The sequence below is a fragment of the Gopherus flavomarginatus genome, chromosome 3 (genome assembly GCF_025201925.1).
Source record: "Gopherus flavomarginatus isolate rGopFla2 chromosome 3, rGopFla2.mat.asm, whole genome shotgun sequence".
NCBI lineage: Eukaryota > Metazoa > Chordata > Testudines > Testudinidae > Gopherus > Gopherus flavomarginatus.
The window spans coordinates 260544307-260571946 of NC_066619.1; the positions used below are offsets into that span (position 1 = coordinate 260544307).

The 27640-nt window shown below is 44.3% G+C and overlaps 1 protein-coding gene across 2 annotated transcripts in view; it reads left to right on the top strand.

Moving 5' to 3' along the window:
• Window positions 1-27640, top strand: part of EVC (EvC ciliary complex subunit 1) — a 94627-nt gene that overhangs the window by 46510 nt on the left and 20477 nt on the right. For both annotated transcript variants that reach the window (XM_050947454.1, XM_050947455.1), the window contains 2 exons: window positions 4052-4150; window positions 18248-18460. In XM_050947454.1, coding sequence (XP_050803411.1) covers window positions 4052-4150; window positions 18248-18460 — 312 coding nt within the window. The remainder of the gene's footprint in view (window positions 1-4051; window positions 4151-18247; window positions 18461-27640) is intronic.

The window sequence follows — 27640 nt, forward strand, 5'->3', positions numbered from 1 at the left end:
AATGCCTACAGTGGATGGGCATAATTCATCACCACAGGTGCAGGAATGGGGTGGAATTTGCACCTCCTTGCAGCAACCTTAAGAAGTTCTAAATCTGACCATGGGTACCTCAGCAGGTGGAGAAACTTGACTGACTCCTTGACATGAGCCCAGTGTTCTGACAACCAGTTGCTGCTACTTCCCTGCCTTCTATTATTTTTCTTTCTTCAGAGAATAGGTACTGGCAAGGTAGCAGCATACTCAGGCCCTGACTTTTCTACTGAAATTGTAAGCAGGTGCCAATTAAGATGATGGATTTTGCAATGGGCACATAGGAAAGGAAAGTTATGAAATTCATGTAGGCCTCTGAACACAAGTCTGATAGTAAGGATTTTCAGTCAGTACTGACCTGTGTTTGATGCAAAACAATGACCTAGATATGGCAAGTTTGAGTCCTTGTATCATAGAATCATAGACTTCAAGGTCAGAAGGAACCACTATGATCATCTAGTCTGACCTCCTGCACAATGCAGGCCACAGAATCTCACCCACCCACTCCCCTATCAAACCTGTCTCTGAGCCGTTGAAGTCCTCAAATCATGGTTTAAAGACTTCAGGATGCAGAGAATCTTCCAGCAAATGACCCATGCCCCACTCTGCAGAGGAAGGCGAAACCCCCCCAGGGCCTCTGCCAATCTGCCCTGGAGGAAAATTCCTTTCCAACCCCAAATATGGGGATCAGCTAAACCCTGAGCATGTGGGCAAGACTCACCAGCCAGACACCCAGGAAAGAATTCTCTCTAGTAACTCAGATCCCATCCTATCTAATATCCCATCACAAAGCCATTGGGCATATTTACCGCTAACAGTCAAAGACCAATTATGGCCAAAATTAGGCTATTCCATTATACCATCTCCTCCATAAACTTATCAAGATTAGTCTTGAAGCCAAATATGTCTTTTGCCCTCTCTACTACACTTGGAAGGCTGTTCCAGAACTTCATTCCTCTGATGGTTAGAAAACTTCATCTAATTTTAAGTCTAAACTTCCTGATGATCAGTTTATATCCATTTGTTCTTGTGTCCATGTTGGTACTGAGCTTAAATAATTCTTCCCCCTGCCTGGTATTTATTCCTCTGATATATTTACAGAGGGCAATCATCTCTCCCCTCAGCCTTCTTTTGGTTAGGCTAAATAAGCCAAGCTCTTTGAGTCTCATTTCATAAGACAGGTTTTCCATTCCTCGGATCATCCTAGTAGCCCTTCTCTGTACCTGTTTCAGTTTGAATTCATCCTGCTTAAACATGAGAGACGAGAACTGCACACGATATTCCAGATGAGGTCTCACCAGTGCCTTGTATAATGGTACTAACACCTCTTTATCTCTACTGGAAATACCTCACCTGATGCATCCCAAGACCACATTATCTTTTTTCACGGCTATATCACATTGGTGGCTCATAGTCATCCTGTGATCAACCAATACTCTGAGGTCCTTCTCCTCCTCTGTTACTTCCAACTGATGCGTCCCTATCTTATAACAGTAATTCTTGTTATTAATCCCTAAATGCATGACCTTGCACTTTTCACTATTAAATTTCATCCTGTTACTATTACTCCAGTTTACAAGGTCATCCAGATCTTCCTGTATGATATCCCGGTCCTTCTCTGTATTGGCAATACCTCCCAGTTTCGTGTCATCCGCAAACTTTATTAGCACATTCCCACTTTTTGTGCCAAGGTCAGTAATAAAAAGATTAAATAAGATTAGTCCCAAAACTGATCCCTGAGGAACTCCACTAGTAACCTCCCTCCAGCCTGACAGTTCACCAGGTCTTTATCCACCTTTCAATTTCCATATTGATTCCCATCTTTTCCAATTTAGTTAATTAATCCCCATGTGGAACCATATCAAATGCTTTACTGAAATAGAGGTAAATTAGATCCACTGTGTTTCCTTTGTCTAAAAAAATCTGTTACTTTCTCAAAGAAGGAGATCAAGTTAGTTTGGCACGATCTACCTTTTGTAAAACCATGTTGTATTTTGTCCCAATTACCATTGATCTCAATGTTCTTAACTACTTTCTCTTTCAGAAAAATTTCCAAGACCTTGCATACTACAGATGTCAAACTATCAGGCCTGTAGTTGCCCGGATCACTTTTTTTTCCCCTGTCTTAAAGATAGAGTCCCTTTTAGGTACATTTCCAACTGCTGGTATAGCACTGCATTTGGAGTGATACACTCTGTTTCAGCAAAAACTAGGGTACAAAATGTGAAGGTTGCAGTTAAGCACTCGGGTTAGGAAACGCCAAAGTTAAGATTACATGACCAGCTGAGCTCTGCCCCAAGGGATGTATGAATTACAATATAGAACCAGATTCTCTTATGTACTCTGTGCAGACAGTAAAGTTGCCATGGTATCTTGAGAGGGGAAGGTTGGTTTGCATTTTGGCAAGAATAGCTGTTTGCCCTAATATCCTTGGCCCAGTATTCTCTTTAACCCCACTGTCATGCTGTGTAGTGTTACTATTTATATTGCAGTAGTGCCTAGTCATGGAGCAGCACCCTTGCCCTGGCTGCTGCCTTCCATGCTCCAACTATGGTTACATAGTTCATGTGATATCAGAAATCCTTAGAGGTTGGCTGTTCCTAATTAAGTGAGTGAAAGAGCTCCCTCATCCCTCTCCCGCCTCTAGACTGGCCAACAAGTGACATATGATTGAAATATGTGCTGCCCTGGGTTTTGTTTTATGTTGCACCATGATTTGCAGATCATAAAGATATTTAGGTATAAAACCTAGTCCCTAGTTTTCAGGAGGTTCTTGCTGAGTGAATCAAATAAACCAGCTTTGCTATGTGGCTGGGGGAGGGGCAGGAAGAAGAGGGCTATTGCAGATTGTGAAGATAGTTCATTTGATTCACACAGTGAGAACACCCTTAAACCCAGGTATTTCACATCTTGGCCATTTGGACCCCAAAATTTAATTACTGCAGCCCCCCCACACACACACACACCCCTGCAGTGCTGCCCCTGCCTCCCCCACAGTCACTGCTGGCTGGGCCCTCCCTACCTTGCTACTGCATGTCCCTGCCCTCTGTAGGACCAGGGACTCTCAGCTGCACCTCCTGCTCCAGCTTTGAACCCCTTAATCTTTTGTCGCCACTCCACCCCCCAGGGATCAGAGAAAGGGGGACCTGCCCAGTGTACAGCAGGGAGGGATAAGAAAGCGGAGCTGACACCATGTTCGCAAGAGGGACACAGAGGAAGATCAGAAAGTGCAGTAGCTCATAGCCAGCTCTGCTTCGTCATCTGCTCTTATGAAAATGGTATTGGCTCCATTCTCCACTCCCTCCACAACCTACCTCCATCTGAAGTCTCCTATTAGCTCTTGGGCAGCTCCCCACTTCTCTGGCCTCTCTCTGCTCCCTGGGGGGAAGAGGACTGGAGAAGGGATCAGGACCCTAGGGCTCCTGGCTGATGATGCCTGTCCTCCAGAGTACTGTCTGTCAATCCAGTGCCGAGGGACCCAGAGCTGGGGGGAAAAGCTGCCCCAAAAGAGGCATGTATCATATAATGCAGTCCAATTAAGAGATCTGTCTCCCATTGACTTCAGTAGGTTCAGGATTGGGCCATAACTTTTACAGCAAAGTGCTTTATCTGTATGCAGGCAAGCAAACAATGTAAGATGCTAATTATCATTAACCCTTTTCCTGCACTATGGATATTATTTCATATAAAAATTGTTAAAATAATGTTATGGTTGTAAAGCACTTGGGACTTAGGAAATGCACAAATTAAGGTTGCCTGGGTGATCTTAATAATGCCCCTTTGTGAGTACATAGCCAGTATTATTTCGGTCATATCTGTGATTTCTCCAACCACTCAGCTAGGACAGTATGCTGAGTTATTTCCCTACTAGCTTTTACTAGCTTAGATGCCTGATGCTACCAAAAAAGCACCCTTGATTTATTTGTCAGTCAGTAGCTTTCACGCTGACAATGGTTTCAGCTATTTAAAAAAGATATATTTTCACAAGGTTTCTTTCCTATTTTATTTCTGTTGATCTTAGGCCTGCCATGAAATGTTAGAGAAGCAGAGACAGACACTGCATGATCTGGAAGAAGAGGATGACTGCCAGAGCACTGAGGCCATTGCAGAGCTCCATCAGGTGATCTATTGATTTGTGCTAGTGGCTGCGAAAAGTCTGAAAATCCATTCCAGTTACAAAGCAGGACTAGATCTCCGACATAGAAACTTCAGAGATTTATCATTCATTTGTTATTCTTCAGCTTCCGAGAGGCTAGGTTAGTGCACTAATGGGCTTGAGATTTAGTCTTTTACTTTGGGAGATGTGGCTGTCACAAATGAAAATGAATTGGGTCTCCTCCTACTCTGTGATAGATGTGGGGTTCCTAGCACTCTAGATGAACACCGCTCATGACTTATTCTCTGACCACAAGTCAGCTGTTGGTAATATAAGGGACAACTTTCCTATGTAGACTTGCAGAATTTTCCCTCTCTACATGATCACACACCTTTATGCTTCCACTAGAAAAGTTTGCCTACACAATCTCCCAGGGGTAATTAGAACTAGGAAACATTTTAAATACATGTCTACCCTGCCAGCTTACCTTGGTTTGGATCCTGTTTGCATAGTCCATCAAATGAGACAACTGCTCATGCCGTGGTAAACCAACTTGCTACAACAGCCTGCCACCTATAGTGCCTGCTACCCTTCTTTCGACTTACAGTATTCAGCTAAGAGTATAGCCAAGTGGTTAACCCATCAACCAGGGAACCCTGCAATCACACCAGCAAACAAGGGTTACAGCAGGAAGGCACTGGTGTCAGATATAAGGCAGGAAAGGGAAAACACATCTCAGGTCCTAATACTTTTCCCAGACAAGGTGCTAGGGTGACCCCAGCCATAGAGGAAAAGCAAGAGAGACAAGGGAAGTGTATGAGGCTTCTTGATTTATTTATAGAGCGCTAGGTACTGAGTTAATTTCTTGACAGTGTTGGTTCACTGACACTTTTAAATGAGGATTTTAATTTGTAATATTTAGTATTGGTCTTGCTAATTGGAAATTGTTGCTACTGATGAAGTTTTCATGCTTTGTCATCTTGGTGTTATGTGTGTAAGACTAATGCTATCTAATTGTAGCAAAAGCAATGACCTTTGATTGAGCTGAAAGTGATTAGCTGTAGTCTAACAGGCTCTGTTTTGATTAATTGTGACCGGTCTGGTGTGTCATGGATATCTCTAGTCTATATCACACCTGGTTGCATGAGCATCTCAGTACATGCTAATTATAGGATTGTGCATTTGTTCCACTTTATAAGAGTTTTTTCATTGCCATGTGCATTTTTAATCTATCAAGTTCTGATAAAGTTTGAAAAAGCCGACTAGTGGTGTTTTACTTAGTAGAGTATAAACGTGTGCTGGAGTAGGTTTGTGTAACAGTTCTAGGAAAAGTATATCTGAGGAACAAACTACTTATTCAGAAAAGTGGAAAAAACTGATTTGGAGGGTTGTGTTTGTGAATCTCAGTATATGCTTTCTTCAGGTAATTTTTTAATTTAAGAAGAGTAAGTCAAAATGTCTACTAGTATTACATGTGATACATATGCTTTGTAAAGGAGTCATTAACCTTCATCATTTGATTTGATGACCTTAGCATCAGAGATATTTCCCCCGAACACAATGCTTATGGAAGTTGTATTCCGTTACTGGATACTCTGCTTTACTGACATTTTAAGACCAGTTTAAAATCCTGCTTTTGGCTAAGTTTTGTTTTCCATTAAAAATATTTAGGTGAATTAAATGTTTCTACTATTTACAGGTTGATAGAAAACTGTGTGTAAGCTTCTTCTCACTTAGCCATAAGCTGCTACGGCACGCGAGCTGATTTTCAGTGGCAGTCACACTGCCCATGTCCTGGCCACCGGTCCAGGGGGTTCTGCATTTTAATTTAATTTTAAATGAAGCTTCTTAAACATTTTAAAAACCTTATTTACTTTACATACAACATTAGTTTAGTTATATATTATAGACTTATAGAAAGAGACCTTCTAAAAACATTAAAATGTATTACTAGCACGCAAAACCTTAAATTAGAGTGAATAAATGAAGACTCAGCACACCATTTCTGATAGGTTGCTGACACCTGTTCTATACTGTACCTGCTATTCCACTCCCGGGCCTGTCCTGAGTAGAGACTGCCAGTCATATAAAACTAAAGCAAGTTCTTCAGTGGTTAGCAAATTGACTGATATCTACCAGGAATTTACATTCAGGAAACTAAAATCACATCTGTTTTTACAATAAGCAGTCTTTTATCCTTGTCCATCAAATGTGATCAGCTAATGCATCAACATCAACTAATGGTCCCCCTCTGTCTCCTAGGCATAGCTGCTATTGATTGTATTAAAGGATGACATCAGAAAGTACACTACATAAGAGGCATAGGCTGTGAATGAAAAGGAATTTACTGTACTCTCTAAATACATTAAGAACAGGCTTGATCCTCAGCTGGTGTAAACCAATGTACCTTCACTGGAGTCAAACAGAGCTACCCTGATTTCCACAAGACTGAGTGTACAAGGAATAGTGGTTATTAATAATGTCTATTACCTGGGGCATGAAACAAAGGGAAAGGAGAATTCCAGGGAAGAAATTATGTCTCAGAGAATCACAGTCTCTTCTCTGTTTCCTCTCCTCTCCCTCTCCTGCACCCCTTGCTCCAAGGGAAGAGTAATGTATGCAGTATCTGGAATCTCAGATGCTTTGGCCGGCACATTAGAAAGCCAGAATCAAGGCTCCTCTTGCCCACGCTCCACTGTCTTGCAGATGCCATGCACAGCCCACTCTCCACCCATCATGCCTGGAAGTGAGGTACAGCAAGGCTGCCTAGAGGAATGAGGGAGCTTATTCTCCTGCGCGGCTGTGCTATAGCCAGGCACAATCAGGCCCTTCATTTCCATTTTGCCATTGCATGATATCTGCACACTCCTTTACAATGCGAAGACAGAGATGGCATGCATCACCAATGCATGAACAAGTGAGAGGCTCAGTTCAAGAGGTGAGGAAAGAGTCAAATAATTAGTTTGTTGTTCAATTAAAATTTCACATTTTCCTAAAAGCAAATATACATTACAAAGAAGGGTGAAAGAGTAAAAAATAGCTTTTCATTAACTAGATTGGAGCAAACAAGTCCCCTTTGTCATTTGATTTTTAGAATCAGAGGGGTAGCCATGTTAGTCTGGATCTGTAAAAAGCAACAATGAGTCCCGTGGCACCTTAAAGACTAACAGGTGTATTGGAGCATGAGCTTTCGTGGGTGAATATCCACTTCGTCAGACGCATGATTTTTAGAATATCACTGGAAAATTAGGCCCAGCTACATTCATGAAAGGTTAACAAGTGTAACCCACTGGTCACTCTGTTACATGTCCTCTTCTGTGCCTCATTCACTGAGGATGTGCATCTGTTACAACTTTCACATCTTCTGTGGATCGGGCACAGAATGGGACATAATGCAATGTGACTGGTGTACTACATTTCTCAGTCCAGAAGTAGTATTTAATCTTGTCCTCATCATTTGAGGTTCACAGCAGCATGAATCCCAGACATGAGACCACTAATGCTGGCTGCCATCTTGGCTCACACCACAGATTGAACTGGGGCCCCTCAGAGCTAGAGGATTGAATCTCAGCAGCCCAGCCATATTCAGGGAAGGTGAAAAATGGCAGTAGAATCATGCCCTTTGTCATGTAAAGCCTGGCACAGTCAATATTGAACAGGGTGGTTGTATTTCTTCTCCTTTTAAAATATATGAGAGTGAATTAAGGTAGCATTCACCACAGACAGCAATACAAATTTCCCCTCGGTGCCCTGCCTGGAGGTGCCTCAACCTGGATCACTACAGGGATGGGAGGAGTCCAGTGTACATAATCAGACCTTTCAGTCTATGGCTGCTAATTAGAAACCCTTAAGTTGTTTTTAACAGTCCTCCTGGAATTCAGAGCCACTTTGGATGGTAGTTTGAATAAAATAGACAGCAGTCCTTTAGGAAATGGACAGATTATAGAAATTTGCCATATTGGATCAAATTCATGGCTCCATCTACACTAGTATCCCATCTCTGACAGTGGCCAGCAGCAGATACTTCAGAGGAAGGTGCAAGAAATCCTGCAGTCATATAGACTCATGTAGTTTCTGAGGGATAATTTCAGCTGGTAAAAAAATCAATGACTTTTGACCCAGGCAGTTTTTAAACCAGTTACCTAATGGCACAAAGACCTCTGTTCCACTATTAATTATCTGAACCATCCAATCCTTCATTTAAACAGTTCATTAAAAAAAAATTATACCAAAGACTGTTTTAAGCCTGAAGGAATCCTCAGGTGAAGAGGCAGAAGGCTAGCGACATGGAGCTATAACGTTAATTTTTTTTAAGAAGCTACCAGTTCTGCCTTTTCTTATCAGCTCTCTGACTTCTGCATTTTAAGAGTCTCTGAAATTCTGTTCAGTACTGTGGTGGTTTGCAAGTGATTTGCCACTCAAGCCCTAATCCCTTATAACAAATTGGAGAAAGGATTTGTCATTTAACGTGTATAGACAAGCTAAACATGGTAGTCGATATGGAGCCCATATACCTGATTCTCCTGTCACTTACAGTTTTATACCAATGAAACTATTAAAGTTCAACAGTTCTCCTGATTTCATAGATGATGGAACTAGCAATGCTGTGGGTGCTGCCACACTCCCTGGCTTGAAATAGTTTCCATCATATACAGAATTTACAATTTGGTGTAGTGGCTCTCAGCTCCCCCACTTGTTCCCTGTCTGATTTATGTGAACAGAGAACCTGTCCCATAAATTCAAGATCATACAGAATGGCAGGATAATCTCTATGTGGGCATTGGTGTTAAAGTGTTGTGAAAGAGGAGTGCGAGTTTGACTGAATGAACTCCCTGGTGACTAGATGAGAGAATGTCAATTCCTTGTACACGTCACTTACTATTTTTCATAGTTTCTGTTATCTTGTCCTCCCACATCTTCCTCCACCTGTCTGTTTCATTCATCTTTTCACCTTGTCAAGCCTGTAAGTGTTTCAGGGCAGGAACAGTCTCTTCACTACTAAGTGGTATAGCCCTTAGCACAGTGGCCCAGAAGGTACTACTGTAATACAATAAAAAACAGTAGTCTGGATCGGAATAAATACAGGTAAATGTCAATATTTTGGAAGTTTAATGGGTATGTGTTGGTGTGCATGGTAGGGAAGAAGAACTGAGTAGGTGTGGTTTTTGTGTGTGTGTGTATATATGTCAATGAAAGTGATTTATCCTAGGGAAGCTGCTTGTGGTGTGATGTGAAGTAAATGGCCGAGTATGAGCAGTTTGTACTTGGAGAATGATATGCAGGATTTTTATATATAGTGGACGTGACCCAAGGACCTCTTGATGCCTACTGGTGGAGGGCATAAGGGGTGCATAAGGGTTATAAGAATCCCCTGGGTCTAATATCTGTATAACTAGTCCACCAAACAATGTCATGTAAGGTTTCTAATGAAAGCCTGTGTCACAGTGATCATCATAATCATTGAGAGATGTATGTATGGAAAATGAGTGGAGAGTTGTGTGTATATACTAAAGATTGTGTTCTCTGGACAGACAGTTAAGACAGGGTCACCAAAATGTAATCCACATATTCCCGTCAGGTGGGGGAGAAAGAGCCACTTATCTCACCCTGGCTGGTCACATGCAAAATTTAGTATTTTATGGTTTACAGTAGATACTAGGAGTGGCAAGAAAAACAAAGACAACAGGAGTTAGCCTGTTTAAGTGTAAGGTAATGAACTTTTGAAACTATATCTGGGGTACAGATGAGCTCTCAGGAATTCCTTCAGTCTCAGGACAAGTTGCCAGCAGGCTTGATTTTAGGAGAAGGGATTTCAGCCAAACTGGTTGGAAACACTGGGGAGAAGGACATGGGATAAGCTACCTTTTTTCATTTGTGGACCCCTAAACATTTTCAAAGGGAGGTCCAGACCCCTTTGGAAATCTTAGGCATAGTCTGCTGACCCCCAGGGGTCCGCAGATCACAGGTTGAAAAAACACTCTTGTAGGAATGCCTTGTGAGTTACATTTAGGCTCTAGAAATCATGTTAATGTTTTGATTTATATGCAACTATTTGTTTCCAATATTCTTACTCTGAGGCCAAGTCTACATTCAAAAGCAAAGTTGGCCCAGGAAAAATCCATACCCCTAAGCAATGTGGTTAAGCTGACCTAACCTCCAGCGTAGACAGTGTTTGGTCAACAGAAGAATTCTCCTGTCAACCTAGCTGCTGCGTTTTGGGGAAGTGGATTAACTACGTCAATGGGAGAACTCCTTCTGTTTCTGTAGGGCGTGTCTACACTGAAGCACTATAATGGCACTGCAGCTATACCTTTGTAGCATTTCAAGTGTAGACAGGCCTCTCCATCACTTGAATCTGCATATAAAGTGCTGTGTGTTAAGTAAACTTGTGATTCTCAATTGAATTTTATAATCTAATCTGTATTATTTCTTTAGAAATAGTGGAAATAAGAGTTCTGTGAGTGGGATAGAGGCTGAGAACTCCAGAGGGAAGCTTGGCGGACTCAGGGGTTGGAGTGTGAGCCTACCACTGACCAGGCACACAGAAAGCGATGCCTGCAGAGAGGCCTGGAAGGTAGCGTTTGTTTTGCCAGAGGCTGATGGTTTCAGGAAGCTGATCCACACAGCATGTACAGATAAGACCTCCTCACAGCAAGGGCGGGTGGTGTTGAGTTTCCTCACAACCATGGCTATGCCAGGAAAGCCTGACAGTAGTGGGCTTCAAACAGTGGGGATTACATAAATTGACACGGAAACTGGGGAGAGAAGAACTCTTACAATCTTTGTAAATAATTTGTGAAAAAGTTAATTGACATTGAGTCATGCAGGTATTTTGTGCCTTTTGTACAAATGTTAATTTACCCAGTCTACAATAATAAAATGGAGAAGTAGAATAAAAATTAACTGAAATTTCTAGATTAAAGAAAAGGTATCAGAAAAATCCTGATTAGTTAGAGCAGCATAATGTTTTGCAGTTTTGTGTAACTTATGAATTGCAGAGGTTTTTTATTGTGTTAGTTTCTGTTGTCAGGCAGTAAAAGTGGCTCCCAGTTATCTCCTGTCCTGCCCTGTTGTGTTTTTTGCAGTTCTGCTTGAATTTTAGTGCTTCAGAGATTACTTAATCTGTAATCTTATCCTCCTCCTCTTCTGTGTGCTATGATGTAGAGATATGAGAAGTGGCTGGTGGCTAACAATTCATTATGAGGAAAACAAGTTCCTTTGAGGACAACAAAAAAAAAAGTAACTAGCAGCTGAGAGTTACAAAGTCTCATTTTTAAAGTATATTTCATCAAGTTTAGGATGGAGGCTGTGGAAGCTCACAATTTAATATTGTCTCTAGTTCTTCTTGTAACAGGACTTCAGGAAAATACTAACCTACCTCTTATTTGATAGGAAGTAGAAGATGCATTGGAATGTAGGTTAAAATATTGTAACTAATAGATAATAACAGATAAGGCAATAAACATTTTTCAGTGATTAAAAATATGAAGGTAGCGTTAAGTGTAATTTTTTTTCAGCTATAAAGGGCAGAATCTTTCTGTTTCAAAATATGAAATTCAGGACGTAGCATATTGTAGTCCTGTTCTAGGTTCTTAGTCCCAGACCTTCAAAGGTATTTTAGGCTCCTTTGATTTCAGTGGAAGTTAGGAGCCTAAAGACCTCTGTGGATCTGTGTCCTAAAGCCTTATTTTTCATTCATATTCTCAGTGCAACTCTATTAACTAAAATATAAGGGTTGCATTTTCTAAACTGGACTGTAATTTTGGGTGCCCACTTGAGCTAGATGTCCAAGGTCCTGAGCATCTACAGCTCCCATTTACTTCAGGTGGATCTACAGGTATTCAACACCTATGAAAACCAGACTATAGAGGTCTCAGGTTGAGCAACCAAACTTTGAAGTACCCAAAATTTAAAGGTTTGGAACTGTTGGAAGGCAGTGTGGAATAATAGATTGGGCATGGAAATTAGAACCCAGCTCTCCAGGTTGTATTTAATCTAATTTGCTGATTAAATTTAAAGAGGTCATTTTAATCTCTCTTCAAGGGGTGTGATTTGAGACTAGCCAGGATGGGTATGCACCACAGCTAGCTGTCATGCCATAAGTGCCTAGGGTCTTGACTGGACACATATTCGGGGTGGTTATCCCATCCTCAGGGTATGACAGAGATATTGAGTTGAACATCATCCCATCAGAGTGTTGAATTTAATAAAAAGCCTAATTCTGCAGTGCCTTGCACAGTCAATTACTCCGATGTGAGGCATTTCTCTAATGTTGGTCTTAGATATTGCCACAGCCACTTACTGTACGTAGACACAGAGGTTCTCAAACTTCATTGCACCACAACCCACTTCTGACAACAAAAATTACTGCATGACCCCAGGAGAGGGGACTGAAGCCTGAGCCCACCCAAGCCCCATCGGCCCAGCCGGGTGGGGAGGGGCGGGGGGAAAGGCTAAAACTCAAGGGCTTAAGCCCTAAGTGCAGGGTCTGTAACCCGAGCCCCGCCACCCAGGGCTGATGCCCTCGGGCTTCGGCTTTGGCCCCAGCAAGTCTAACACCAGGCTTGCCGACCCCATTAAATTGAGGTTGTGATCCACTTGGGGGTCCCAGCCCACAATTTGAGAACTGCTGATCTAGACTCCTCCCCTACTTGCCAATGCCCAGTTTAGATGGTTAGAAAAATTTTAATAGGATTCCTTCTTCCTCAGCTTACTTGCTCCCAGAGCATACTCATGTCTGCTTACTTTTAATCACTAAAATAAGTTTTTACTATTGTTTGGCCTGTTAGCAATTCTGGTTCTACACTGCTATAGGTACATGAGCTGGCTTCTGTTCTGACTCATGCATCATCAGTAGAGTTGTTAATAAAGGCCTTGTCTTTATATCTGTTTAACTTTACAATACAGTTTTGGTAGTTATACCACTATAACCCTCTGTGTGGACACAGTTATTCTGGCATGGGAGGGCTTTTTTTTTTTTGGTTCAGAGTGTGAGATTCACCTCCCCTCGCAAACTAAATTTTAAAAAAGCCACTCTTGCACCAGAATAAGAGTGTCCACACAGGTGGATATACCACTATAACTATATATTGTAGACTAGTTCCAACTGCAGGCAATTTCCCTCCAACTTCTCTCTTTTACAGTCACTTTTTGGCGTAGACCAACAATACATAATATGTATTAGCACTTGGAATCCAGCTCAATATTTCTCAATGGCTTTTTCTCCATTATAATCACATTCTTCACCTCACCTAACTCAGATCAAGGTTTACAATGTGCGTTGTGTTTTAATGTTGCTCTTTTGTTTGCTGTTAGTGAAATTCCATCAGCTGTATATTTCCCTTGTTTTTCCTGTGTGATTATATATTTCTCCTCCTTTGAAATTCAAAGGCATCCAGCATTTATCCAAGACCATTTCACTTCTGCATTTAAATTATGATATTTATTTATGCTTGATGAATTTCTAAGGATGATTTTTGAAAAAGCTTGAGGTTAGCTGTCATATTACAAACATGTTCATTTAACTCTGCAATCAGCTACTGTATTAGTGGAATCAATTTGAATAAATTGCATTAAGTAAAAGTTCTGAAGACAAAAATGTCAAGAGATATTTGATGACCATTCTATAGACATTCCAGTCCAAAAATAAGATACGTATTAGAACCAGTACTTTGTTTCTCTTGTATAAAAGAAACTTAAAATTGCAATGGCCCATTAAATAGCAATATGTAAAGCAACTTCTCTGTTTAAAGCCACATTCTACCACCCTTACTTACATTGAGTAATACCTTACTCTGCAAGTAGTTCCTTGCAGAACAAGTTTATATTCAGCTTGAGACAGATTGGTAGAATCTGGCCCCCATTAGCATTTCCACATCCAGAAGGTTTTCCCTATGTAGGTTCTTATTTTTCCCTCATCACCATAGTAACTGAGCATCTTTTAGTGCAGTAAGCAACATAACTAAGGTCTGCCACTTGTGGTTCATTTTCTCCCACTTCCCATCATAGGATAGAACTGTGTGTGCAGTGCATTGTTTTGATTAGGTACGGTGGTGGATCATGTGGGGTTTGTTTTTTTAATGTATACACTGCTCTGCATGTATGTCAGAGAAGACAGGTGGAAAATGTGTACCTTGCGTTTGTAGTAGATGAGGTTTGTGATGGTCTTTAGTTCTTATGGGATTGATTCCACAGTCTCAGATCAGTCTCCCAAAATGCTTCTGACAGATGAGCTTCCCTCTTATAGTAGGACTTTTGAGAAGTGGGTGTGATTACGAATTAAATATTTATGCACTTTCAGCAGCTAAAGGATCTTCATATTTTTGCATATACAAATCATCATGGGTGCAATTATTTGTCACTTAGATGTCCAAGTTCCTATTTGTGTACTGTATTTATACCCATGGTTTTGTTCTTAGGAAAAATAAAAGAGGGAGGTCTGGCTGTCGTTGATCTGAAAAACCGTCTCTATAATTGTAATACTACTCTTTTGAACTTCTGTACCACCTTTTACTAGAAGATGTCAAAGTGCTTTACAAAGAAATAATTAAGCCACTTTGATCTAAGGATCACCTCTCTCTCAAATGCTGTTCTGTGACACAAAACAACCACAGTTCAGTTGGGTAGAATTGCTGTGCCCTGCTAAGTAGTGCAAGACAGGTAATAAAGATTACAACATCCATTTGAACTGCAGGAGGTACAGGCAGAACCCAGGACCCTGAGAAATATTCAGGATATAATTCCTTTACTCCTTAAGCAGAAAGCCATGAAATCTTCAATGACAGCAAGCGATTAAGACCTCTGCTTTCCATTTCATGCAGGAGATTTCCTTACGAGAAGCAATGCGATACCAGCACCACACTAGGGCAATAGTTCTGGGATGCCACCTACAGAAAGCCCCGTAACCCTAAGTGGTGTGGTAACGGTAACTGGAAGCCTTTCATTAAAATATTAACCCGGTCTGACTCTGCTTCAGAGCTAATGGATCTGCAGTAGAAACAGGTGCGGCGGCAGACAACTCTAGATACTTTTTAAACCATGTTAATCCATAGGAAAGAACTAAAAAATGGTAACAAGGTAGGGAGGGTTAACTGCTGTTGAAAAGCTAGGGGGAAAAACCCTGATATTTACTGAGGGAAAAGATGGGTTAGAAGAGATATAACTGACGTTGTTAAAATGTTAAAGGGGATTGTGAGATCAGCCATGGAATCTTTTTAAGCTGATGCTAAATCCCAGGATTGGAGACCTAAATTTTAGAATAAAGAAACAGCAGCAGAGGAGAGAATTTAAACATGCCATTCTGCATAGAGATTAAAGCTAAAACTGATTCACAAACTAGATAAGTAATTAGAAAGGTGCAAACTCTGCCTCCATCTGCAAAAGTGAGAAGGGAGTTTGTGGAACTGCACAAGTTTAGGAGCACTGCAACATGGAGCCACTTGAATGAAAGGCTCTCTGTGCACTGATATATATGGACAGGCCAGAAAATCCACTGCTGTTTGGATCCTCCCTGTCTTTGCTGTCGTTCCTGGGCAGGCCGGAGCATGCTAGGTCTGCAGAGGCTACTTTAGCCATTAAACTGGACAAGGAGCCGCTGAGCAACTCAGAATCTCTCCACTTCATTCTGTGGAGCAGGAGCATTCTCCTTCATTGTTCCCCAGTACCCAGTCTAGTTACTTGGGCTGGGCAAGGGTCTCCCAAGTGCTCATCAAAACAAGAGCCTTTTGGGTGGTGGAAAGCCCTTCCCCAAGCCGGCGAAGATAGAGAAGAAACTCTGCAAGGAAACCTGCATGGAGATAGCAGTTGACTCTCCCACAGCCCTCATCCCCCGTAGGTGTTTTCATGGGAGGAGATGTTCTGGACCAAACATATTCATGTCCAGTAATATAACTTCGCCAGTAATTGCATATTGAAAGTTATTCATTTTAGTAACATTGCAAGTGCTACCACCGTCATTTTAGATCATTTTACATTTTTAAATTATTGTATTGATTGTTAGCAATGGGCCAAAACCAGAAGTGGGGGAAGGAAAATGCTACCAGAACTACTATATCTGATCATTGTATCCATGACCACCGATTCTGTGTTCCTTATTTTCCGAGTGCCCAACTTGAGACCACCTGGGCCCAACTGGCTAAAGTTCTGAGCACTCACAGTCAAATGACGTCAATGAGGGCTGTGTTCTGAACATAACAAGTGCTATAAAATGGTAATTATTTTGAAAAACCAGCTCCAAGGCAGCGAACACTTTGGCCTCAATCTATGTGCCTTAGTTTCCCATCTCTAAAATGGAGAGAATACCACCTTTTCTCACTGGGTTGTTGTGATGATAAACTCAATTTTTGAAATGTACAGAGGGTATGGTGTTGAGTGCCATAAAAGAGTCCATGAGAAAATTAGTAATTCTGCATTTAGTGCACAATTTGGACAGAATACAGTAGATAAGGCATAGAGCCACACACTGAATGCTACGGTTCAAAAGAAATATGGGGGATAACTGAATGTTTGGTAATGGGATATGGAGCCTGTTATATCTAGATGTCCAGTTCAGATCCAGGATGGTGACCTCTGATGGCTGTTTGGCAAAATTATATATTACATAGAATGAACTGGTACTCAGTTCAGATCATAGAAGTCCACGTCACAAAAACCTGGATCTGGCACTAGTCAGAATTTACCACCCACCCAGTCCTCTCACTGGGGCCAAGGATCAAATGGGTACAGAGACTGAATTCCCCTTGCAGTCATAAGGTAGTTCCTTGGTTTCGCACACATAGGCAGCCTAATAGAAGTTTACCCTACATTTGCCCACAGCTTATTTGTCTTGTGACTAACATACATTTTAGGTATTTTCACCATGACATATAGGTGTACGCAGAATCAGATAGAGTTCAGAGGCTCTGTAAAAATTCAAGTGACAAAAAGCCAAATCCCCATTTATCGACAACAAGAAGAAGGAACAAATAAAAATAAAATCTAACACAATCCATACCTCCAACCTGGGGTCCATTACTAGCCATTTGCTGTAGTACTGCTAGCCTGTCCTTCATCAGAGTCTGAGCCAAACTGCAGTCTTGCTGCTAATCTCTTCTTTTATATCCTGGAGGAGGTTCCCAGCCTGCCCTGCTTTTAAAGGGATAGCACCCTTTCCACACCCAGTATGGTACTTATTCTTTGCATCTTTCACAAGCACAACGTTAAGTAACAGCTAGATCCTGGTTACCCTAATGTCACTTGGCAAAACTGCTGTTGATCTCACTGTGTCCTTCACTTGGTCCTGAATTACTTAAGATTTTCTTTTTAAATATTCAGTGATTTCAGTGATATTATACATATTTTAACATTAAACACATGCATAAATCTTTGTGGAATCAAGGCTACTGGTCAGACTCATTAAGACACTGACAATATTACAATTCGTGGACCTAATCATGCAAACACATATGTACATAACTTTTTATTATGTATTTGTATTATAGTAGTGCTCAGAGGCCCTACTGGGGTCCTAGTGTGCCAAGTGCTGTATTTACAGTTCCTCTTCCAAATAACTTACTGTTTAAAAAAAGGACAAGACAGACAGCGAGTAGAATTACCATTTTAGAGATGGTAAACAGAGGCAGAAGGAGATTATGTAACTTGCACAGCATCACACAGGAAGTCTGTGGCATAGCCAGGATTTAAACTGATATCTCCTGAGTGCTAGGCCAGAGCTTACCCACAAGACCTATCCTTTCTCGTAACGCCAGTGGACTTGCTAAATTTTATGCACATTAGTGTTAAGTGATGGCAGGATTGGGGCCTAAATAAAACAACATATGGGGGGGAACAGTTCTGGAGGATGATCTAGGAGTTACTAATAATAAGAGGGAAGTATTTCTGAAAGAGGTGTGCGGGGAGGGAAGGGCATAAGGATAGTTTTCAGAGAGAGAGAGAGATGCATGTAAGAGAACAGGTAGCTGGATAGAAGCAGGAAGATAGAATTTAAAAAACCAAAAGTGGGAGAATGAAATGAAGGGCTGTGTAAGCAGGAGAATTGGGATGCCAAGAGAGAGCAGGAGAAGGTAGTCAAGGGAATGAGATATAAGCAATGACATAAATGAATCTGTATCTCTGTATTGTTAGGAACTGTGTTCTGGAACTTCCAATGCTTTAGATGAGTTGGTGCAAGAGTTATTTCTTCAGACTCTTCCTACCAAGACTGGTCTGTCTTTAAGAGAATGTGAACTTCTAAAAGAAGAATGTCAGGAGAATTTGATCCTTCAATTAGAGAAATGGGACAGCTGTAGACAAAAGCAGTGGAAGCTCTTCCAAGAACAACTGCAGCAAGAAAAACAGGTATGGATTCAAAAATTGTGGCAGGTATTGAAATTCTCAAATCACAAACTATTTCATACTTATAGCCCGTTACAACTAGTTTTTCAATGTTCTCAGTTTAAGCACTTGTTTTGGCTTTCACTTTGTGCTGTCCTTTTAAAATGTATTATTGGTCCTGCTTGATTATATAGTACATCTTGATATTTACATATGTAGTAGTCACACAATACTACCTTGCAGTGATCTCGTCAGCTGATTAAATAAATATAATCTAGTGAAATTATTTTCTCAAATTGGATAAAAATTAAGGTATTGATTGGTAGTAATTAGCAAATCAGCTGCCACAAGGTGGTTAAGAAGCTGTTCTCCACAATCATTCTTATGGTTTCCTCCATGAAAAGTGATATATATGTGAGACCATATTAAGTGTCCTACTAGGCTAGTTCTGTGATTTACCACACAGTGGTTTTACATTCATTTAGAAAACTTGAGAATATGAAAAGCTTAAACAATAAATTAAAGAAAGTTCTTAAGTATGCTCCACCCACCTTTTCCGTGGTTTTGAGGTTTTCCATGTGCAACTCATGGGTTAATTTATCTTTCTTTTCATCGGAGAGTGGAACATTTAGCTAGCCTGTTATTTCAGAGGTTCTGAAAAATAGTTATTTTAGTCACTTATTCTGTTTCTGTGTTTCACAAACATTTGGAACTCCAAAATGTTAAAGTACACTATAAAGTTAGGCTCCAATCCTGCAAATGCTTAGGTTAGCTTTTGAGTGGTCGAAGCTGAAATGCTAGAGGAAAGATACTTATGCAAACCCTAAATTTCCCTACCTTTCTTGACTTTATAAAACCTGTTCTACCCTCTGACTATATGTTGGAGAAAGTCTCTGAAAAATATGTATAAAGCCAGTACTGAACTGCACTCCATTTGACAGAAAGAGCCAGTCTTTGGAAGCTTTTGAAAGGGTCATATCTGCTCTTTGAAAGAAAGGTAATTTAGTCCTGGGCAATATACGTGTTTGAAGTCAATGAAGTGACAAAGGAATTAGGGTCTAATCCAAACCCCAGTGAACAATGAAAGCCTTTCCATTGATTTCAGGAAGCTTTGCATTAGGCCCACTATGAACAGAAAAGGAGGTGGGAGTTTGAACTCAGGAACTGAGATTTAATGAGCCAGATTTCCCTCCAGTTGGATGGATCCCAGCCCAAAGACAATTGCAACACGGAAGTGCCATCAAACAGCTGTGCATGGTCTGGAAAAACAAATGTTTGAAAGTGGTGGCCAGAAATGAAAAAACCAAAACAAGGTGGGATTGTAGCCAGGAATAAGTGAGAGCACAGAGAAATTCAGAGTTGTAAGTGGGAGAGGAAAGAAGAAAGGAAATTAGAAACTGGAGCAGCGGAGAATGGAGAGAAGAGCTACAAGGGGGTAAAAGAAGTGATGGAGAAAGAACAAATAGTCTGGATGGAATCCCTTCATAACGATGTCATTTAGGCACCCACAATCATAATACCACTGGCATTCATTGACTAGAGAGATAAGAAGGTAGTTCCATTAGCTCGTCTCTAAAGATCTGAAATTAGCTAGTGATAAAATGTACTGAGATATCAAGCTTGCTCTCCAAACTGCCTTATTTCAAAGTCATTTATACTTATCCTCCATGACCTAAGGGCCTCCAGCACATCTTCAGAATAACTGTATCTATGTGGAGCATGTGTATGTGTCACTGCATGCTGAAGAGTACATTACATATCTTCCTCTGGGCTGGTCTACACTACAGCAGGGATCAACGCTCTGAGATCGAGCCACCAGCAGTCGATTTAGTGGGTCTAGTAAAGACCCACCAAATTGACTGCAGATCACTCTCCAGTCGACCTCTTTACTCTACCCTCAACAAGAAGAGTAAGGCAAGTCAACAAGAGATTTTCTCCCATCAACCCCCCACGGTAACTTGACCTAAGTTATGTTGACTCCAGCTATGTTATTCATGCAGCTGAGGTTGTGTAGCGTAGGTCGACTTACTGCGGTAGTGTAGACATAGCCTCAGGGTTAATACTGCCAGATAACAGCTGTTTAGACAGCACTAAAAGACAGAATTCAGCAGCCATTCAGTTCAATCCCAAGCATGTATTCCAAATTTAAATGAGGCAGTTGAATACCCTCCGGTTTTAGTGCATCACAACATTCATGATGGGATGGCCAAGTAAAGGATAATGTTTCATATATTTCTTTTTAAAAAGAATAAAGGCTTTAGCAGACAATTATGTTAATCATCATAGAATTATAATATAAGAATATCTATTATAATATAATCATCACACCCCTCTCTAAAGTGCCATCATAATTGTACAGTTCTTCTTCGAGTGATTGCTCATATCCATTCCAGTTAGGTATGCGCGCCATGCGTGCACGTTCGTCGGAAGATTTTTACCCTAGCAACTCCAGTGGGTCGGCAGGTCGCCCCCTGTAGTGGCGCCGCTATGGCGCCTGATATATACCCCTGCCGGCCCGTCCGGTCCTCAGTTCCTTCTTTCCACCGAGTCGGTCGTTGGAACTGTGGAGCGCGGCATAGCTGTCCTCCACATACCTAGCTTCTCCTTGTTCACTCGTTGTATATAGTTATCGTTAGTGTATAGAGTAATTAGTTCATAGTTGTCAATTAGTTATTGTATATAGTTTAGCGGTTTCGGGCTCTAGTCCTTCCCCACACCCGGTGCCCGGGCTCATGCCCGGTTCGCCGGGATTCAAGCTGTGCTCGGCCTGCAAAAAGCCGATGCCCATGAGCGATCCCCATGACGCCTGCCTAAAGTGCCTGGGGGAATCGCACATATCTGAGAAGTGCCGCATTTGTAAGGCCTTCAAGCCGCAGACCAAGAAGGAGAGAGACCATCGTTTGAAGACTCTCCTTATGGAGGCAGCTCTTAACCCTCCTTCCTGGGCACCGGACCGTGCCGGCACCGCGAAGACGCCTCGGCACCAGCCTTCCCCAGCACAGGGTCCTGATAGAAGAACATCGGCTGCCTCTACTCCTGCGAAGCAGACTCATGCGGACCGCCCGGCACCGACTCCTGCCGTGGCCCCGACACCAGTGATACCGTTGACTCCGGGCCCGAGATGTCCGTCGAGTCCAGCCTTGGAGAGCTCCCCAGTGAGAACCGTGGTCGAGCTGACGGTCCCCTCTACGCCAGAAACATTCTCGTCGGCCAGGGACCTTATCGCAATGACCGAGTCTGCTCTGCCTTAACCCCCGGCACCACCGGTGCGGGTTCTTCAGTCTAGAGGCAAGCCAGCAGCCATGAGTCCTCCGTCCCTGGAGTCGGTGGGCCGGCACCGATCTCCACCTAGGTCCCGGCACCGCTCCACGTCCCGTGGTAGATCTCGATTGAGGCGCCGCTCGCAGTCCGGCACCACTCACCACGACGGTACCGGTAGTACTCGCGGTGCAGATCCACCTCCCGGTACTCTCAGCACCGCTCCGGTTCTAGTCATCACTACCGGCACCAAGACTCCCGCAGCCGCTCGCGCCGTCGGTGTTCCCGATTCCGGTCGACTTCCCGGCACCGAGCTGGTGGCAGGTCCCGGTCGCGATCTCGGCACTGTTATGACTCCCGGTACCGGTCTCCGGCACCGAGGAGATCTCCACCAGCGGGGGCGAGGGACCCATACCTGCCTCATTCGGCCCCCCCCCCGGCCGTCCCGCCAACCATCTGTGTCCTCTCAGGCGGATAGCCTATATGCCCCGGACACAGACATACCTACCACCTTGTTCCACGAACCCCAGCCTCAAGAGCATGGACCGCAGCAGTGGAGGTTCTGGACGCCTTGGGCATACCATCAAGCCCAAGGCCTTCAGCCGGGTCCCTCATGTTCCAATGTCTCGGAGTACAGGGTTCCTGAGGCCACGATTTCCCGTCCTCCTCCCCCTCCCACGGAGGAAAGGTTGTCCCAGCCTCAAGACCCCGAACCCCCTGCGGAATCGGATGCAGTTCTTCAGGCAGAGCCCTCCGCAGACCCGCTCCTCCCAGGTCTCTCCTCTTCATCCTCTCCGGATGAGGCTGTGGCTGGAACATCATCTACCAGCCCGCCTCCACTTGACCTTAGGGCGCACCAGGACCTCCTCAGGCGTGTTGCACAGAACATGAACCTGCAGGCCGAGGAGGTCTCGGAGATACAAGATCTAGTGGTGGACATATTGTCAGCGGATGCCCCCACTAGGGTTGCCCTTCTGTTTATTAAAACCATTCAAACCAACGCCACTACCATCTAGCAGTCTCCGGCATCTGTTCCCCCCACTGTGCGAGGGGTGGAACGTAAATACATGGTCCCCTCAAAGGGGTATGAATACTTGTATGTCCACCCTCCCCCTTGCGCCCTTGTCGTCCAATCTGTGAATGAGAAGGAGCAACATGGTCAGCAGGCCCCGGCCCCAAAATCCAAGGAGGCGAGACGCATGGACTTACTCGGCCGAAAAGTCTACTCTGCGAGGGCCCTCCAGCTCCGCATCTCCAATCAGCAGGCCCTCCTTAGCCGCTACAACTATAACACCCGGGCCGCAGCGGACAAATTTAAGGAACTGCTCCCTCAAGAAGCACGTCAGGAGTTCTCTGCGATCCTTGATGAGGGCAAAAAGGTCGCGAGAACTTCCCTGCAGGCTTCCCTAGATGCCGCGGACTCAGCTGCACTTACTCTGGCATCTGGCGTTACTATGCACTGTATCTCATGGTTGCAGGTCTCCAGCCTCCCCCCGGAACTCCAGTGTACCATCCAAGACCTCCCATTTGACAGCCAAGGCCTGTTCTCTGACAAAACTGATCCTAGGCTGCAAAGCCTAAAAGACAGGGTCATTATGTGCTCCTTGGGGATGCATACACCTGTTACCCAGCGCAGACCCTTCTGGCCGCAGCAACAACACCGGCCTTACCCCCAACCCCAGCAGAGGCAAGACTTCGCCAGACGGCAAGGCAGGAATGATCGCCGCAGACAATCCGGCAACCAAGGAGGCCAGAACCAGAACCCCTCCAAGCCTTCTTCCAGGCCGAAACCTTCCTTTTGAAGGTGCGCCTGAGGGCGTTGTACTAGTTTCGTTGATGGATCCATCCCCTCCTTTTTCCAACCGTCTTTCCCTTTTCCTCCCTGCGTGGTCCCAGCTAACATCGGACCGCTGGGTCTTACGCACGGTGGAACTTGGATACCACCTGCAATTTGTTTTAAACCCTCCCTCGTCCCTCTTCAGGGACCCCTCTCACGAGCAACTCCTCCTACAGGAGGTGCGAGCGCTCCTCGCCAAAGGAGCCATAGAGGAGGTTCTCAAGTTTGAGCGGGGCAAGGGGTTTTATTCCTGCTACTTTCTAATCCCCAAGGCGAAGGGAGGTCTCAGACCTATTCTCAAACTGAGGGAACTCAACAGATACCTAGTAAAGTTGAAGTTCCGTATGGTATCCCTGGGGACCATTATCCCATCCCTGGATCCTGGAGACTGGTATGCCGCCCTTGACATGCAAGATGCCTACTTCCATATAGCCATCTTCCCACCCCACAGGAGGTTCCTCCGGTTTGTGGTCAACCGGCAACATTTCCAATTTGCGGTCCTCCCGTTCAGCCTATCTACAGCCCCAAGAGTGTTCACCAAGTGTATGGCTGTAGTCGTCGCCCACATTCGCCACAGTCGTATACACGTATTCCCATACCTAGACGACTGGCTTATCCGGGGGACTTCCGAGGCGCAAGTCCTCAGGCACATTCGCATTGTCAAGAACCTGTTCTTAAGCCTAGGTCTACTGATCAATGTGGAGAAATTGACGCTAATCCCCACACAGAGGATAGAGTTTATCGGCACCATCCTGGACTCCACTCTTGCCAAAACCTCTCTGCCTCTGTCGAGGTTCCAAACTATGGCAGCCATCATACGGAGACTGCAAGCAGCGCCCCTGACCTCGGTGCGCACCTGCCTTACCCTCCTAGGCCACATGGCGGCCTGCACGTTCGTAATGAACTATGCAAGGCTCCGCCTAAGACCCCTCCAGTCCTGGCTCAACGCACAATACCGTCCGGCCAGAGATCCAATCGACATGGTTGTCAAAATTCCCCAGGGCATCTTGGACTCCCTCCAGTGGTGGCTGGACCCTTCCATGGTGTGTGTGGGGCTCCTGTTCCATCTGCCCCAACCCTCGGTGTCCCTGACAACAGATGCCTCCTCTCTGGGTTGGGGGGCTCACCTCGGGCTCCTGCAAACCCAAGGCCTGTGGTCACCTCGCGAGCTAGCCCTCCACATCAACGTCCGGGAGTTGAGAGCGGTCCGCCTTGCTTGTCAGGCGTTCCGTCACCATCTACAGGGCCGTTGTGTCTCAGTATTCACCAACAACACGACGACCATGTATTATATAAACAAGCAGGGAGGCACGAGATCCTCTCCCATGTGTCAAGAGACCTTACAGCTCTGGGACTTCTGTATAGCCCATTCTATTCACCTCATCGCGTCCTTTCTCCCGGGGGTTCGGAACACGCTGGCGGATCATCTCAGCAGGTCCTTCCTTTCCCACGAATGGTCCCTTTGCCCGGACGTTGCTCTTTCGCTCTTCCGGAGGTAGGGGTTTCCCCGAATGGACCTCTTCGCATCCCGCAGGAACAGGAAATGCCAGATGTTCTGCTCCTTTCAAGGCCTCTCACCGGGTTTGGTGGCAGACGCCTTCCTTGTTCCGTGGACGACACACGTGCTCTATGCCTTTCCACCGTTTCCTCTCGTCCACAAGGTCCTATTGAAGGTGCGCAGAGACAGGGCCTGCTTGATCATGATAGCTCCAGCGTGGCCCCAGCAGCACTGGTACTCCATGCTGCTGGACCTTTCCATAGCCAACCCTGTCCCTCTGCCCCTTCATGTGGACCTGATCACTCAGGACCATGGCAAGCTCCGTCACCCGGACCTTCAATCGCTCCACCTCACGGCGTGGCTCCTAAGTGGCTGACCCGGTCTGAGCTCTGTTGCTCTACCCCAGTGCGGCAGGTGCTCCTGGGCAGCAGGAAGCTTTCCACTAGAGCGATGTATTTGGCCAAATGGAAGCGTTTCACCTGCTGGTGCGCAGAATGGAATTTCCTTCCCACCGAGGTCTCCATTGCTAATATCTTAAACTATATCTGGTCCCTCAAGCAACAGGGCCTAGCGATATCATCTCTCCGGGTTCATCTGGCGGCCATTTCCACCTTTCACTCGGGGGGGATGACCGCTCGGTGTTCTCTCACCCTATAGTGACTAGATTCCTTAAGGGCTTGGAGCGTCTCTACCCCCCAGTTCGCCGCCCTGCCCCTACCTGGGACCTTAACCTGGTTCTGACCCGGCTCATGTCCCCTCCATTTGAACCGTTAGCGACTTGCTCCCTTCTCTACCTCTCATGGAAAACCGCTTTCCTGGTGGCCATCACATCAGCGAGACGGGTCTCGGAGCTTCAAGCCCTCACGGTAGATCCCCCGTATACTGTGTTCCACAGGGACAAGGTGCAGCTGAGACCGCACCCAGCCTTTCTCCCCAAGGTGGTATCGGTTTTCCATGTTAACCAGGAGATCTTCCTACCTGTCTTCTTCCCAAAACCCCATTCGACTCACAGGGAGCAGCAGCTACACTCACTGGACGTCCGTAGGGCGCTCGTCTTTTACATAAAGTGAACTAAGCCATTCCACAAAAACCCCCAACTCTTTGTTGCGGTGGCGGAACGTGTCAAGGGGTTACCCATCTCCTCGCAGAGGATTTCCTCATGGGTAACATCCTGCATCCACGCCTGTTATGAATTGGCGCACGCCCCCCGGGCCACGTGACTGCGCACTCCACCAGGGCTCAAGCCTCATCGGCTGCTTTTCTTGCTCACGTGCCCATTCAGGAAATCTGCCGGGCAGCTACCTGGTCTTCTGTCCATACCTTCGCTTCCCACTACGCCCTGGTTCAGCAATCTAGGGATGACGCAGCCTTCAGCTCCGCCGTGTTGCACTCTGTGACATCTCTCTCCGACCCCACCGCCTAGGTAAGGCTTGGGAATCACCTAACTGGAATGGATATGAGCAATCACTCGAAGAAGAAAAGACTGTTACTCACCTTTGTAACTGTTGTTCTTCGAGATGTGTTGCTCATATCCATTCCACACCCGCCCTCCTTCCCCACTGTCGGAGTAGCTGGCAAGAAGGAACTGAGGAGCGGACAGGCCGGCAGGGGTATATATCAGGTGCCATAGCGGCGCCACTCCAGGGGGCGACCTGCCGACCCACCAGAGTTGCTAGGGTAAAAATCTTCCGATGAACGTGCACGCACGGCGCGCACACCTAACTGGAATGGATATGAGCAACACATCTCGAAGAACAACAGTTACAAAGGTGAATAACCGTCTTATCATTTTTCAATGTAACACTTGTCTATGCAAAAGAGCTTTCACGAGGGCCTGTCCGAAATTGTGGAACAAACTTCCACAGGAACTAAGGGCATATCTGCTTTGGGAAATGGACAGGCTGAAATGTGCCAGTATAATTATATTGTTATAGCTTGCTGGTATAACTGTCCATGTGGATGCTCTCTTCCAGATTAATGTCTTTTTGTTGTTGATTTTAAGTCTCATTGAAATTGGTTTAAACTAAACCAAAAAAAAAAAAAAAAAGGCACTCAATCCCCAAAGAGAGCATCCACACAGGTAGGTATACAGCAGAGCTTAGCAATATAATTATACCAGCCTAGCTGTGCTGGTAGATTTTCCTAAGAACCATCAAAGACCTCACCATGTTCCACTCCAAGTTTAAAGTGCATATCTTCGACCTGTCTTCTCTGGTGTGCACATTTAAAAAAATAACTGAAAAACAAAACCCAACCAAAACAAACATTTAACCGCACACACAATTCTTCCCCAGGGGTGAGGATGAGAGAATGAACCACATGACAAATGTTAGTCATGTCACTTAATGCCCTGCTGAAAGACACTCAGCTACTACAGTGCTGACGATGGGATAGGAACCAATATATACACATACAATAGAATTTACATACATTTTAATGTACAAGGCATAATTATGTAGGGCACAATGTTCTCATCTGCATTTTGAAGAAAGTAAGAGCATATGATCAACTATTCTACAGAATTCTTTAGTCTCTTCATTTCCAGAATACTTTTCCTAAGGGGCCTGCAGCTTTCTTATCAAGACGATTCAAGATGCCTTTAACATGTAAC